At 50.9% G+C, this 13,588-nt stretch overlaps 2 protein-coding genes across 8 annotated transcripts; one reads left to right on the top strand and one right to left on the bottom strand.

The window, feature by feature from the left end:
• The first annotated feature begins 205 nt into the window (after positions 1–205).
• On the top strand, positions 206–9,509 carry SLC35A2 (solute carrier family 35 member A2). Of its 4 annotated transcripts, none has more exons than XM_047076204.1 (5): positions 206–246; positions 2,572–2,754; positions 6,145–6,296; positions 7,157–7,899; positions 9,243–9,509. In XM_047076204.1, exons 2-5 carry the CDS (start codon positions 2,697–2,699, stop codon positions 9,268–9,270), a joined length of 981 nt encoding a protein of 326 aa, XP_046932160.1. In that variant the 5' UTR covers positions 206–246; positions 2,572–2,696; the 3' UTR covers positions 9,271–9,509. The 4 variants fall into 4 exon arrangements, with proteins under 4 accessions (XP_046932160.1, XP_046932162.1, XP_046932159.1 ...); XM_047076206.1 differs by lacking the exon at positions 206–246 and adding an exon at positions 253–1,030 and having other exon boundaries at positions 7,747–7,899; XM_047076203.1 differs by lacking the exon at positions 206–246 and adding an exon at positions 253–1,030.
• Positions 9,510–9,602: 93 nt separating this feature from the next.
• Positions 9,603–13,583, bottom strand: PQBP1 (polyglutamine binding protein 1). Of its 4 annotated transcripts, none has more exons than XM_047076208.1 (7): positions 13,485–13,583; positions 12,976–13,060; positions 11,136–11,247; positions 10,762–10,874; positions 10,297–10,581; positions 10,004–10,067; positions 9,603–9,821 (listed from the first exon to the last, which is right to left on the bottom strand). In XM_047076208.1, exons 2-7 carry the CDS (start codon positions 13,040–13,042, stop codon positions 9,665–9,667), a joined length of 798 nt encoding a protein of 265 aa, XP_046932164.1. In that variant the 5' UTR covers positions 13,043–13,060; positions 13,485–13,583; the 3' UTR covers positions 9,603–9,664. The 4 variants fall into 4 exon arrangements, with proteins under 4 accessions (XP_046932164.1, XP_046932165.1, XP_046932163.1 ...); XM_047076209.1 differs by lacking the exon at positions 13,485–13,583 and adding an exon at positions 13,259–13,467; XM_047076207.1 differs by lacking the exons at positions 12,976–13,060; positions 13,485–13,583 and having other exon boundaries at positions 11,136–11,762.
• Between the last annotated feature and the right edge of the window lie 5 nt (positions 13,584–13,588).

The raw sequence follows: 13,588 nt of genomic DNA, 5'->3' as shown, positions 1-13,588 counted from the left end.
CGCCCCTCAGTCCTCACTTTTTGACATACCTGCCCTGTTCTGTCTTGGTTTCACTTGTCCTGACCTCAGCTGAACCCTCTCTTGCCCCTCTTTTTTTTTTTTTTTCTTTTTTGAGAGAGAGAGGGAGACACAGAATCTGAAGCAGGCTCTAGGCTCCCCAGCTGACGCGGGGCCCGAACTCAGGAGCCATGAGATCATGACCTGAGCCGAAGTGGGACGCTTGGTTTAACTGACTGAGCCACCCAGGTGCGCCCCCTCCCCCTCTTTCAAAAGCTAACCTGAACACCGCCTCACCTGCTGGCTTACGGGTCTCCTTCGCACCCTCAATAGGGGCTCATTTATCCTCCAGTCTCAATTCTCCTATGCCCTGTCACTTGTGTGGCCTCTACCGCTCTGCTTTCATCTGCTCGATGAAACTTGACGCACGCCCGCCCCGCCCCCTCAGTCTCATTTTCCTCCCAGATGCCCGCGGGCTCTCCAGGAGGCGGGACCTCGCTGGAGGTGGGGGAAAGGGGAACTTCAGTCCAACCAGAAAGGACCCAGGAGTTTTGATGCGGAAAGGGCGGTATCCTCTTGTAGAAGGTGCCAATAAAGAGCCGAGATAGAAGAGGGTCAGCTGAACCAATGAGACGAGGACATAGGATGGGCGGGTGATCTGGAAAGCAGTATCAATGAAGATGAGGGCGGGTCTGGTAACGGGAATAAGCCAATGAGGCTCTGTAGAGCCATCAAGAGGCTGAGCCAGCCGCCTGTTCCCGACTAAATCTGGAAATCCCAAGGCCGCGGTCTTAGATTCACTGTTCGGGAGCGGACGAGGAAAGCCCTGGCTCCGGCCAGCCCCTCGCTTGTCCCAGCTCCACCCAAGAGGCCCGGAAGCGGAAGTGAGGGACACGGAAGTGGCCTGCTGTTGCCGAGGGGACGGACCAGGCAGATGCCAACATGGCAGCGGTTGGGTCTGGCGGTTCCACCGCGGCGGCAGGACCTGGGGCGGTCTCCGCGGGGGCGTTGGAGCCTGGGACAGCGAGTGCGGGTGAGATAGGTTGTGACCGAGCAGGGGCGGCGGGGCGAGAGTCGAGATCGCTGGGGGGTCAGGAAGGTTCCTCACTGAAGCTAGAGGGAGCATCCCATATGGACCAACCTATGTGTGTTGGGGGGTGGGGGACGGAACGGACTGTCGTGAGTGTGTTGGAAGGCGGGGAAGAGACCATTCTGAAGGTGATGGAGGGTTCCTTCCGCATATGGAGAGCAGAAATCATTCTGAGTCTGGGGGGTTATTCCCTTTGGTGGAGGCTAAGATCATTAAGACCATTCTGAGTGTGTGTGTGTGTGTGGGGGGTCCGTCCTTATAGAAGGGAGAGAGCATTCTGAGGGTGGGGAAGTTCTTCCTTATAGAAGAGAAAAGCTATTCTGAGAGTGGTGATTTCTTCCTTATAAAGGGATAGGGGCTATTGTGAGTTAGGGTGGGGCGGGTCCTTCCTTACACAACTTAAGAGGGTCCATTTTGAGGATTGGTATGTCTGTCATAAGGGGAGAGGACCATTGCGGGGGGGCCCTTCCTAGTGGAGGTAGAGTTCATTGCAGGTTGGAGTGGGAGGGTCCTTCCTTATATGGCAGAGAAAAGACTTTCTAAGGGTGCAGGGCCCTTCTTCATAGCAGGGAGAGTTCGTTATGAGTGTGAGTAGAACAGGAATGATTCTTGGCTGGAGGTAGGGGTGGTGCAGTGGTTGGAGGATGACTGGACCATGTGGAGTATAGAAAAATATTTCCTTATGTCTAGAGGGAACCAGACCATTCTTGGTGCAATAACCATTTATTATATGGGGTTCAATCCTAGGGACTGTGGAGGAATTATTTCTTATGTTTATGAAACCATTCTGGGTCAGGTGGACTCTGGTGGTCATATAAGGTAGGAGTTGGAGAGACCATTCATAGTTGAAGGGGATGAAATGATATTTTAGATGGGAGAAAGACTGTTACTAGGGGGTGGACATGCCTTATACAGTGATCCCTGTATTGAGGTATCATTCTTTACATAGGACAGCCTCTCATTAAATAGAAGCATCATTTCATATAAGTCTTTGGTTTGCTCATCCATAGAATGGAATCCTTGTAGCTCATTCAGAGATCAGAGCAATATAGAGGTCTGTTGAGGTAATGCATATAAAATCCTTTAGCCCAGTGATAGGCAGACAGTCAGCACTCAAATGTTGAGAATGTAGTTGGTATTCTGTCTGGGCGTGAGTTGCTTCTCACACAGAAGAGGGGGAGAGGGGGCCAGAGTGTGTCCAGAACCTGCCCCAGCCATTTCCTGATACGTCACCAAGGATTCCAAGTATGGGCTGGACAGGGTGAGGCCCATTTCTCCCTTTGTGGCCCTTCCTGCCTGTTGAGGCAGTAGAAGTATATGGGAGTCATACCCTCATTGGGTTAGGAGAAGGAGGCAGAGGGAGGAAGTGGCAAGTGGCTAGGAAGATCCTGGTTGAGAAAGGAGTGAGGGGGAAGGTGGTGGTGTGGCTGTGCCCCAGCAGCTTCTGATCCCTTCTTCCCCCTTGCTCATTCCATTCCCCACAGCTCACCGGCGCCTCAAATACATATCCCTAGCTGTTCTGGTGGTCCAGAATGCCTCCCTCATCCTCAGCATCCGTTATGCCCGCACACTGCCTGGGGACCGCTTCTTTGCCACCACTGCTGTGGTCATGGCTGAAGTGCTCAAAGGTCTCACCTGCCTGCTGCTGCTCTTCGCACAAAAGAGGGGTATGAACCAGAAAGGGGGTGCTGCACTGGAGTTGGCGGGTGGGACTGTGTGGGTGTGTACCCATCCCCACATGGAGGGTTTGCTGGGGGAGTTTCGGGTTTGCTGGGGGAGTATCACTGTGTCCGTGAAATTGCCTGGAGAATATATATGTGTAGCTAAGCTGCCTTGTCCCTCCAGGTATGAGTAGCTGCACCCACACTTTTATATCCCTAATCCCCTGGGAGCTGGCCTGTGTGGGCTGTAGGAGTGAGACCATCTGTGCCCATAAGGTATCAGGTGACCATTACATAGTGATTCAGTTATTTCCCTTTAACTTTGCATTATGGATAATGTTAAACATACACAAATCCGAGGTAGTAATAAAATGTCTATGTACCCATCACCCAGATTCATCAATTATCAACCCATGACCACTCTACCATTAAACAGCATCAGTGATTATCCACTCACTGCCAGTCTACATGTCTGCCCACGTACCCACCCCCTGCCTTATTATACTACAGTATGTCCCACATGAAGTATTATTTTGCAGTAAATCCCCCCTTACAGTCCTGAATAAATATTTTTGTACATTAAAAAAATTACTGTGATATCTAAAAATCATACACCAGAAAATTAATAATTTTTAAAGTTAATAAAATAATCACATATCCAGTCAAGTGTTCACATTTATAATGGTTTCTCAAATATCCTAACAGGTCTTAAGAATTTGTCTCAGTCAGGTTTATATATGGTCAGTATCTTGTAGTTGGTTGATGGCTTCTAGGTCTGTCAACCTCAGGGCTCCCCTCCAGCTCTTTTTGATATGCAGTTAATTTGTTGAAGAGAGCAGGTTGTATGTCTTGTAGATTTTGGGTGGCCTGGATTTTGCTGGCTGCCTCCCTGTGTATCATTTAACATGTTCTTTTATCCTCTGTATTTCCTGTAAGGTGGATTTATCTACTAATTTAAAGCCCTCCTTTAAAACGTTACCAATCATGGGGCACCTGGGTGGCGCAGTCGGTTAAGCGTCCGACTTCAGCCAGGTCACGATCTCGCGGTCTGTGAGTTCGAGCCCCGCGTCGGGCTCTGGGCTGATAGCTCAGAGCCTGGAGCCTGTTTCCGATTCTGTGTCTCCCTCTCTCTCTGCCCCTCGCCCGTTCATGCTCTGTCTCTCTCTGTCCCAAAAATAAATAAAAACGTTGAAAAAAAAATAAAAAAAACAAAAAAACAAAAAAAACGTTACCAATCATTTCTCTATAAAGGCCTTGCGTGTGTAAAGGATATAGATGTATGATCTAGCTCTGCCCTCAGTATATTTTTAAAATTAAGTTTATTTATTTATTTTGAGAGAGAGAAACAGAGCACACGAGTTGGGGAGGGGCGGAAGGAGGGAGAGAGAATCCCAAGCAGGCTCCGTGCTGTCAGCACAGAGCTAAATGCGGGCGGGACTCAGGAACCATGAGAACTTGACCTGAGCCGAAGTCAGATGCTTAACCGACTGAACCACCTAGGTGCCCCAAGTTTTTTTTCTTATAAATACACTACAGTATTGAAAATGCATTTTCCTTATTATTTTTTTTCTAGCTTACTTTATTGTAAGAATACAGCATATAATATTAACATACAAAATACCTATCAATTGACTATGTTATCGATAAGGCTTCCAGTCAACAGTAGGCTATTGGAGTTAAGTTTGGGGGAAATCAAAAGTTATACGTGAATTTAAAAAAACATTTAATGTTTTTTTTTTTTGAGAGAGAGAGAGAGCACAAGTGGGAGAGGCAGAGAGAAAGGGAGACAGAATCTGAAGCAGGCCCCAGGCTCTGAGCTGTCAGCACAGAGGCAGACACAGAGCTCGAACCCAGGAACTGTGAGATCATGACCTGAGCCGAAGTTGTATGCCCAACAGACAGCCATCCAGGCCCCTCTATACATGGATTTTTGACTGTGCGCGAGGTTGGTGCCCCAACCTCCTGTTGGTTGCTCAAGGGGCAACTGTAATATTCTATTAGTTTCAGGTGTACAACATAGTGATTCAACAATTCTGTATATTACACGGTGTTCACTGTGGTAAGTGTAGTTACCATCTGTCACCATACAATGTTGTTACAATATTATTGAATACATTCCTTATGCTGTACTTTTCATCCCGTGACTTATTTATTTTATAGCTGGGAGTTTGTACCTCTTAATCCCCTTCACCTATTCCGCCCATCCTCCCCGCCATTGCCCTGACAACCACCAGTTCCCTGAGGCTGTTTTTGTTGTCTGTTTTTTTGTTTGTTTGTTTGTTTGTTTTTACATTCCACAAATAAATGAAATCATACAGTATTTCTCTTTCTTGGTCTAACTTCTTTCCCTTAACATAATGCCCTGCCAGGCCATCTGCTCTGTTTTTGATTGACTCTGAGACAGTTCAAGTGCTCACTGCAGCAGGCCCTGCTCCAGCTGTGGAGGTGGATGCGTTAGCAATGCAGTCTGCATCTTGCCCTCATAGGGCTGGTATTTTAAAAAAAATTTTTTTAATGTTTATTTTTGAGAGAGAGACAGACTGCAAGTGGGGGAGGGGCAGAGAGAGGTGGAGACACAGAACCCGAAGCAGGCTCCAGGCTCTGAGCTGTCAGCACAGAGCCCGACACAGGGCTCGAACCCACGAGCTATGAGAACATGATTTGAGCTGAAGTTGGACCCTTCGGCTGAAGGCACCCAACTGAGCCACCCAGGCACCCCTAAAATCTTTTATTTTTTTAAAGATGAACTGAAAAAAAATGGGGTGAGCTTTGCAAAGGCCTTATGACACAGGAAGGTGTTCTCATGTATTGGTGGGAGCAGATCCCAAACAGACTTTCTGCTTAATAGTCAAGCTTCCACTCTTCCCTGCGGCAAGGGCAACCACATGATTGTGTGTGGGGCTGACAGAGAGAAGTGTCTAACTGGGAGGTGGCCCCTGCCCTCAGGCAGTTCACCAGCCAGTAAGGAGCTAGGATAAGTGTAAAAGTCGAGTCTAAAACTTCCCCTCTGGTAAACAGTCTTGCTTTCATACTCCTAAGGTTTCTGCTTCACAAGCTAGTTCATGCTGATTATTTCCTTGTACAGACATTTACTGAGTGATTGCCCTGAATGGGACTCTGCCACAGAGGTAGGCTGTAAGCTGAGTGAATACGGTCTCTGATTCTCAGGCACATTGTTAAGGATGATTGTTTTGTGTCCCTCAAACTGGTACCTGAGATACCTGCTAGGGACATGGTTGTACTGTCAGGAAACTGATAACACAGACCTCATAATGGCCCTCAGGGAGTCAGAGCAGGGGGCTGGGAGACACAGGCCCAGGCCCAGTCCTGGCCCTCAGAGGATCTTCTTCTTTGGTGTAGTCAGTGCTAAAAGGGGCTGTGTTTCACCCCACCCAGGTAACGTGAAGCACCTGGCTCTCTTCCTCCACGAGGCTGTCCTGGTGCAGTATGTGGACACACTCAAGCTCGCAGTGCCGTCTCTCATCTACACCTTGCAGAATAACCTCCAGTATGTTGCCATCTCCAACCTGCCAGCTGCCACTTTCCAGGTGAGCCCCATGCCCAGCATGGCCTCGGAGGGACTGGCCAGGGTGGGGGATGTGTGCTGCTGGCAAGGGAGGGCTGCAGAGAGCAGGAGCCGAGTCACCTTTGAAATGGCCTTGGCTCTCCCTCAACCTTGGTTTCTTCATCTGTGAGAACTGAGAATGGGAATGCCGCCTCGCCAGGAGGCTGGGACAGCTAAAAGAAATGATGCCCAGGAAGTGCCCTTGGTTGGCAATAGGTGAGCTTTCGGCCTTGGAAAATGGTTGAAGAGCCTGGATTCTGGGGCCAGGCTGCCTGGGTTCAAATGCCAGCTCTGCTACTTTCCAGCTGTGTGATCTTGGGCAAATCACTTAACCTCTCTGTGCCTTAATTAGTTTTCTCCTCTTTCTGTTGGACGTTACGATAGTGCCCACTTCATACATGAGCATTAAGTGAATGGATTCATGCAAAGTACTTAGACCCACACTGGCACACAAAACGTTTGCTGATGTCATTGTGGTGGATTTGTTTGTTTCAGCACATATTTATCACGAACGCCCTCATCAAAGAGCCTGTTGCCCATTCTTTACCTACCGTGGGAAGTGGTTCACATACAACAGCTGTGTTTTATAGATCATGTCTGGACCAAGACAGGGCAAGTGCTTTGTTCCTCATCACACAGCCAGAAAATGGGGTTGGGATGTCGACCTGGGTGTGGCCCGGGACTTCCACAGCTGTGGACTTTCTGGGAGGCATGTCATGCTGCATGCCAGTCAGTGGCCAGTGGCTGGATATTTTTATTGTTGTCTGTCCCACCCCGTCCCTCCATTGTGCACGTGTCGGGGGTTGGGAACACCCCTTAGTGCCTTCCACATACCGCTCGCAGGTGACGTACCAGCTGAAGATCCTGACCACAGCACTGTTCTCCGTGCTCATGCTGAACCGCAGCCTTTCCCGGCTACAGTGGGCCTCCCTGCTGCTCCTCTTCACTGGCGTCGCCATCGTCCAGGCCCAGCAAGCCGGTGGTGGGGGCCCTCGGCCGCTGGATCAGAACCCTGGGGCGGGCCTAGCAGCTGTGGTGGCCTCGTGTCTGTCCTCGGGATTCGCAGGTGTCTACTTCGAGAAGATCCTCAAGGGCAGCTCAGGCTCGGTGTGGCTGCGCAACCTGCAGCTGGGCCTCTTCGGCACAGCCCTGGGCCTGGTGGGGCTCTGGTGGGCTGAGGGCACTGCCGTGGCCCGCCGTGGCTTCTTTTTCGGATACACACCTGCTGTCTGGGGCGTGGTGCTCAACCAGGCCTTTGGCGGGCTGCTGGTGGCTGTTGTCGTCAAGTACGCCGACAACATCCTCAAGGGCTTTGCCACCTCCCTGTCCATCTTGCTGTCCACTGTTGCCTCCATCCGCCTTTTTGGCTTCCATGTGGACCCGTTGTTTGCCCTTGGCGCTGGGCTGGTCATCGGTGCCGTCTACCTCTACAGCCTTCCCCGAGGTGCAGCCAAAGCCATAGCTTCCACCTCTGCCTCCACTTCCACCTCCGGGCCCTGCACTCACCAGCAGCCTCCAGGGCAGCCGCCGCCACCGAAGCTGTCTTCCCATCGTGGAGACCTCAGCACGGAGCCCTTTCTGCCAAAGTCAGTGCTGGTGAAGTGAGGGCTGGTGGTGGTGGGGGGAGACAGGGAGGGGGACTGGGTGGAGGGTGTAGGGCATCTGCAGGACCTGAGTCGCCACTGGGCCTGGCTCCTCTGGGGTTGGACGAGTCTTTTCTCCCGGGTCATGGAGACTTCTGGAGGGGCGTGGAACTGGGCAGGGTATCACATGAACCCTTCCTTGTAGACTGACCTCCCCCTCCCCTGGAGGGGGTTCTTAAGAGCTGCCTCCTCTGCCCCAAGTTAACCCTTTGGGGACCAGGTTGGCAGTATTGTCATTCAAGGCCTTTTTTTGTCTGCCTGCCCTTAGCCAGAGGCGTCCTGTCTTCCATGACTGGGAGAGTCCCTCCCAGCAATCCCTCCACCTTTGTAAGGACAAATTGGACAAAAATTCTACAGCTCTTTAGTGACAGATGCTGATCTGTGGGGCTCAGCTTCCCATGGCTTGAGGCCTTCTTGCCTCCCTCACAACCACGATGGATGGTGTTAGCCTGGTGTTAGCCGCTCAGTCTTTTTTTGTGTGTGGCCTTGGGGCAGCTTTCCTGACAGGAAACCCTTGAAAAATGGGCCTGTTGTGAGCACCCCGGGGAGGAAGGGGTAGGAGCTGAGATTTTTTGCCTGGTCCAGGGGAGGGTGCAGCAAGGGGCCATTGGTTTTTTACAGGTTTGGGAATTTGTGGTGTAATTGGGTAATTAATGATCCAGGGTGTGGGAAAAGCAGGCAGGCGAGGTCACTGGGGTGATTGAATCTCACTGAACCTAAGACACTGTCAGTTGCTGGACGCAGGGTTATTTTCTGAGACATTCTGAGAGGGAAAATTAAGCTGCCAACCACACTCTTGATACGCACTGGCTGTATGAGGCACCCTTACTTTTTAACAGGGCCAAGGGTGTCTTAAAAATGGCTGGAATGTGGAACCTGCCCCTGCACTCCTCAAAGCTTATTAACCCCTTAACTGTCTCCCAGGATGTGTGTGCACGTGCGTGTGTGCATTTGCGCGCGCACATGCACGCGTGGGAGATGCCTGGGCTGTCTTTGCTATGTGTAAATAGGGTCATTGGATCTTTATTTTTGATTAATTTGTTCTGATTTTTTGGTTGTTTTCTAAGAAACTGTAATGAACAAATGTCAGGATACCCGATGCCAAATAAAGATGTTGTATTTATTTAGTCCACGTGTAGCTTTCTGACCCAGGGGACTCTGCGGGGGCTCTATTACTAACCCCAGGAACTACCAGCCTCACAACTGTCACCTCGCTTGCTCAGGACACCCGCCTGCAGCCCACCCCAGCTCTCTGTGTTTTTCTTTCCTCCCCGTTCCCACCACAGGTTGCTCACCAAGGTGAAGGGTTCGTAGCTGCTGGGATTGAAGACGCTGGCCTCGTTCTCCCTTCTTGCCCTGGCCCAGCCAGGACCAAACTCTGATCAGTATTAGTGGTGGGGGGAGGTAGACACTGAACCCTCCATGGCCCCACCCCCCCACCCCTACGCAAGGCTAACACGGCCAAACTCTGGTAATGAGGGCACGGAAGGAACCCACCCCTGCCTCCGGCCCCATCCCCACCCCCCTATCCCTGCCACTCCCGCACTTTCTTAGGTGAGTTTTTACAAATAAAATGTTTTGCATCTTGCCAGTTTGGGTTGGGAAGCCTCAAAAGTGCATGGGAAGGAAGCACTCAGGTCTCATGGTCACAATCCATTGAAAAGCCTTTATTAAAAATCCCCGGGGGGTGGTAGGGTGGCGGGGAGGCTCAGTCCTGCTGCTTGGTTCGGGAGGCCTCAGCATTGGCCCGGAGCACAGCCCCTGGTGACGGGTAGGGGCGCTGCTGGAAGAGGGGCCCAGCTGCTGTCGTGTCTGCACCCGTCTTGGCCTCATTCCGCTTGGGGAGTCCTGTTGACCACGTGCCCCTGGGGGTGACAAGGGTTAGGGAATATGGGTCAGCGGTTGGGATTGTGGGTTGTGGTAGGCACTCTCACCAACTCCCAACAACTGACAAATGGGGAAAGGAGACAGGAGAAAAGGAATGGTCATCAACACAAGTAAGTCATGAGGAAAGAGAAGGAAGGGCTCATGAGGCGTTGTCACTTACCGAGGTGCATCTGAGTATGAGCTGGGGTCCATGGGGTCTAACTCTTCATCCTTCCGGCTCGCCACTGTGGAAATAGGTGAAAGAGTGAGATCTTCAGTGGAGGCAGAAGGAGCACCTGATCACCAAGCTCCCTCATCCCAGGAAGGAATGGAGCATATGGCTGCCATGGCAGCACCTCGGTGCAGGACCCAGGTTCAGGCAGTCGCATGAGCAAAGTGAGGACTTCCTTTACGCGGCTCACCTGTGGTGCCTCACTTGCCTTCCCCGACTCCTGGTCCTGCTGCTCTGCTTACCTTTCTTGCTCTTGGGGTAGGGAGCCAGCTCCTCTCGGCGATGATGGCGCCGTTCTTTGCTCTCTTCCCGGTCTACTTTGTCGTACCCGCGGTCACGATCCCGATCCCTGTCACGCTCTCTCTCTCTTTCCACCTTGTCATAACCACGCTCTCGATCTCTGTCAGACTTCTCGTGGCCCCGCTCTGGTTTTTCGTGGCCCCGCTCTGGTTTTTCGTGGCCCCGCTCTGGTTTTTCGTGGCCCCGCTCTGGTTTTTCGTGGCCCCGATCCAACTTCTCCTCAGTGTCTGGGGACACAAAATCCTTGAAATGACTCGGGACCCAGCAGCCTCTGCCTTCAACAACCTCCCCTGCCGGGGGTTGGGCCTGCCTGCCTCACCTGCCCCTTCTTGATCCACAATCATTTACCTGACCCCTCTGTGAGAGCTGCAGAAGCATGTGAGGCACCCTTGGATCTATCAACTCACCTGCATTAGTGCTCCTGAGCTTCTTGGCAGATTTGGTAACGACCGAGTTGGGGTCATGTGGGGAGAGCCAGGACACGAGGTCTGTGTCCACGTTCCAGTAGTAAGGGAGCCCACTACAGGGCAGTGGGAGGGAAGGAAGGAGAGAAGGAGAGGAGGGAAAGAGGGAGGGAAGGAGTGAGCACAGATGTCCTCTCCTTGTAGCCTCAACTCTTGTCTTCCCCGATCTCTGCCTAGACCTGCCCCATGTCAGGACCCCGGAGGGAGGACCCCCAAACCTCTTCCCTGTGTTCCCCATTTACCCCAAGGCCAGGGACAGCACAGGAAGGGTGAAGTCAGAAGTCAGCACCCCCCCCCCCCGAGTCCCCCAGGCTCACCAGGAAGGGTCAAACACCTTGTACCAACTTGGTGGCAGACCCTCCAAGCGGGTGGCCTCATAATCCACAGGATCATCATCGTAGTCCTCAGCAATGATCTCTTCCTCTGGTTCTGGCAGGACAGCGAGGTTGAGAAAAGCAGTAAGGGCCAGAGGGATTCTCATCCTACAGTCAGAGCCTGGTGAGACACTCAGATTCACATGGACCATGTGTGTGTGTGCACACACACGTGTGTGTTCCGCATCTCACCTGCTGTGGGAGATGTCACTCACATTCCAAATCTGAAGATTTGCAAAAAAGTTTACCTAAATCCTTTGTTTCTGGCTTCAGGTAAGATTTGAAATTTGATATTGTCACCCAAGCCTATCTGGTTTCAGAGTTTAGATAGGGATTCATCAAAACAAATGTATCCTCCAGTTCCTGAGTTCAGGAAGCACGTGACACCATGCTATCCAAATCTATTTGGGTAAAATGAGCTTGCAAAGTAAGGGGTTTAGCTGAAAATAGTCCAAATCTATTCAGCTCCCAAGCTTGGCAAATACAGAGTTTCGGACCCTGTGTGTGTGTGTGTGTGTGTGTGTGTGTGTGTGTGTGTGTGTATTTTTTAAATCCTTTTTTAAAAATGTTTTTAGTGTTTATTCTTGAGAGAGAGAGAGAGAGAAAGAGCGATCGCGCATGAGCAGGGGAAGGGCAGAGAGAGAGGGAGACACAGAATCTGAAGCAGGCTCCAGGTTCTGAGGTGTCAGCACAGAGCCTGACGCGGGGCTCGAACTCACAGGCCATGAGATCATGACCTGAGCTGAAGTCAGACACCCAACCGACAAAGCCACCCAGGCGCCCCTCGGACTCTGTATATTGAGTAGCAGGTCTGGATAGCAAGGGATCTGTCCAAACACTGCTCTGAATCCATTCAGTTCCTAGGCCTGACACACAGTGGGCCTGCAACAGTTGTCACTATCAGTAAAATAAAAAAAGGTGTAGGTTGTCAGCTCAGTATGTGACCCTCAGTAGGCCTACCACACATTTCAGCTGTGGATATAACTAACGATGAAACGTATATGTCAGCAACAGCATACTGCCTGTCACACAATAGGCCCAAAGATGTCAGCTGTAAGCATCAGTATTATTAGTAAGATATACATACCATCAGCACAAGACTTGGTACTCAATAGGCTTAAAATAGATGATCAATGATCATTATCAGTATTGTTAACCACAAGATCTATGCCTGGCACACATTCGCTGGTGACAGATGTCATTTATCAGTAAGATGAAAATAAGATGTACTTTCCAGTGCCTAGCACACTGCAGCCCAAAACAAATGTCAACTTTTACTATTATTGACAATGAGGTGTAAACATTAGCAGCAGCAGAGTAAGCGTGTAAATGATAGTTCCTATCATTATTTTATACTGTTAACCATAATGTGTATACCAAACACTTAGGCCCCAAATACAGGTCAGCTACTGATATGGTAACCAATAAGGTATAGATCACTACTAGCGCCACAATAGGTCTGAGATAATGGTATCGACCAGTAAGATAAAGAATAAAGTATCAGTATCTTATTATCCTATTACCCTTGTCAGCTGCCCTTAGCGTTACATACTTTGTAATCACTTCCACGGATTTTTTGATGGACTGCACGTGCCATTAGGTGCCAGTATTACGGATGAAATAGGAATGGACACCAGGAACCCATATTGTTATCAGTGAAATGCCTGCCACCCTACTGATTGGTTCGCGGTAGGCCCATGCTAGGTATCAAGTGGAAGTATCAACAACAAAGTGCCTGTCAAGCCTGGCACATGGTAGGCCCATCTGCTCTTAGTTCGCTCACCAGGCTCCAGATGTTTAAGGATGCCTCTCTTGGCCAGTCGGGTCTGCAGTGCAACAGGCAGCGGCATAGCGGATAGCAGACGGACCTAGGATGGACGGACATGCAGGCAAAAAAAACAACAACAACAAACCCAAAAAACAGCTCAAATGAGGATTCAAATCCAAATCCTAAAACCAAGCGCCTCCTCCCGGCATGTGCTCACGCCCATCTGCACCAATAGCTGGGTGGACGGAATCTACGTGCTAAAAGATGGAAGATAGGTTGCAATGCCACCAAAACTCACCAACCCTTCCCTCCAGGCTGGGTGTTCCAGGACCCAGTATAGCTCTCCCGGGCCCAGACTCCGCCCACCGCCGAAGGGGCCAAGCTCGGTTCACCCGCGCCCTAGAAATGGGCTCACCCAACTTCCCCCAAAGACTGCTGGGTAGGAGGAACCAAAGCGCTGGGGATGGGGGAGCAAAGCGCAGCACTTCCTCCAGCTCCAAAAAATACGCCCACCCCGACATTACCAATACAATCACGCGAGTAGCGGAAGGCTGTCAGACCGGCCGCCTCTCTCTTGTCGCCACTAAGACCGCCAGGGCCATACGACTGCCTTCTCCCAAAGCACAGA

The sequence above is a fragment of the Lynx rufus genome, unplaced genomic scaffold (assembly GCF_022079265.1).
Source record: "Lynx rufus isolate CCGP_SWC_20201006 ecotype Redwood Valley unplaced genomic scaffold, mLynRuf1.p SCAF_14, whole genome shotgun sequence".
NCBI lineage: Eukaryota > Metazoa > Chordata > Mammalia > Carnivora > Felidae > Lynx > Lynx rufus.
Note: the sequence above shows the minus strand (reverse complement) of the source record. Positions and strands in the feature narration are given on the sequence as shown.

Coding starts and splice junctions, on each gene's coding strand:
- SLC35A2 (XM_047076203.1), top strand. CDS start 940: ATGGCAGCGGTTGGGTCTGGCGGTTCCACCGCGGCGGCAGGACCTGGG. Junction 2,755..6,144: donor GCTCTTCGCACAAAAGAGGG/GTATGAACCAGA, acceptor CACCCCACCCAG/GTAACGTGAAGCACCTGGCT. Junction 7,900..9,242: donor ACGGAGCCCTTTCTGCCAAA/GTCAGTGCTGGT, acceptor TTCCCACCACAG/GTTGCTCACCAAGGTGAAGG.
- PQBP1 (XM_047076207.1), bottom strand. CDS start 11,344: ATGGTCCATGTGAATCTGAGTGTCTCACCAGGCTCTGACTGTAGGATG. Junction 10,582..10,761: donor GCTCAGGAGCACTAATGCAG/GTGAGTTGATAG, acceptor TTGTGTCCCCAG/ACACTGAGGAGAAGTTGGAT. Junction 9,822..10,003: donor TCATACTCAGATGCACCTCG/GTAAGTGACAAC, acceptor TGTCACCCCCAG/GGGCACGTGGTCAACAGGAC.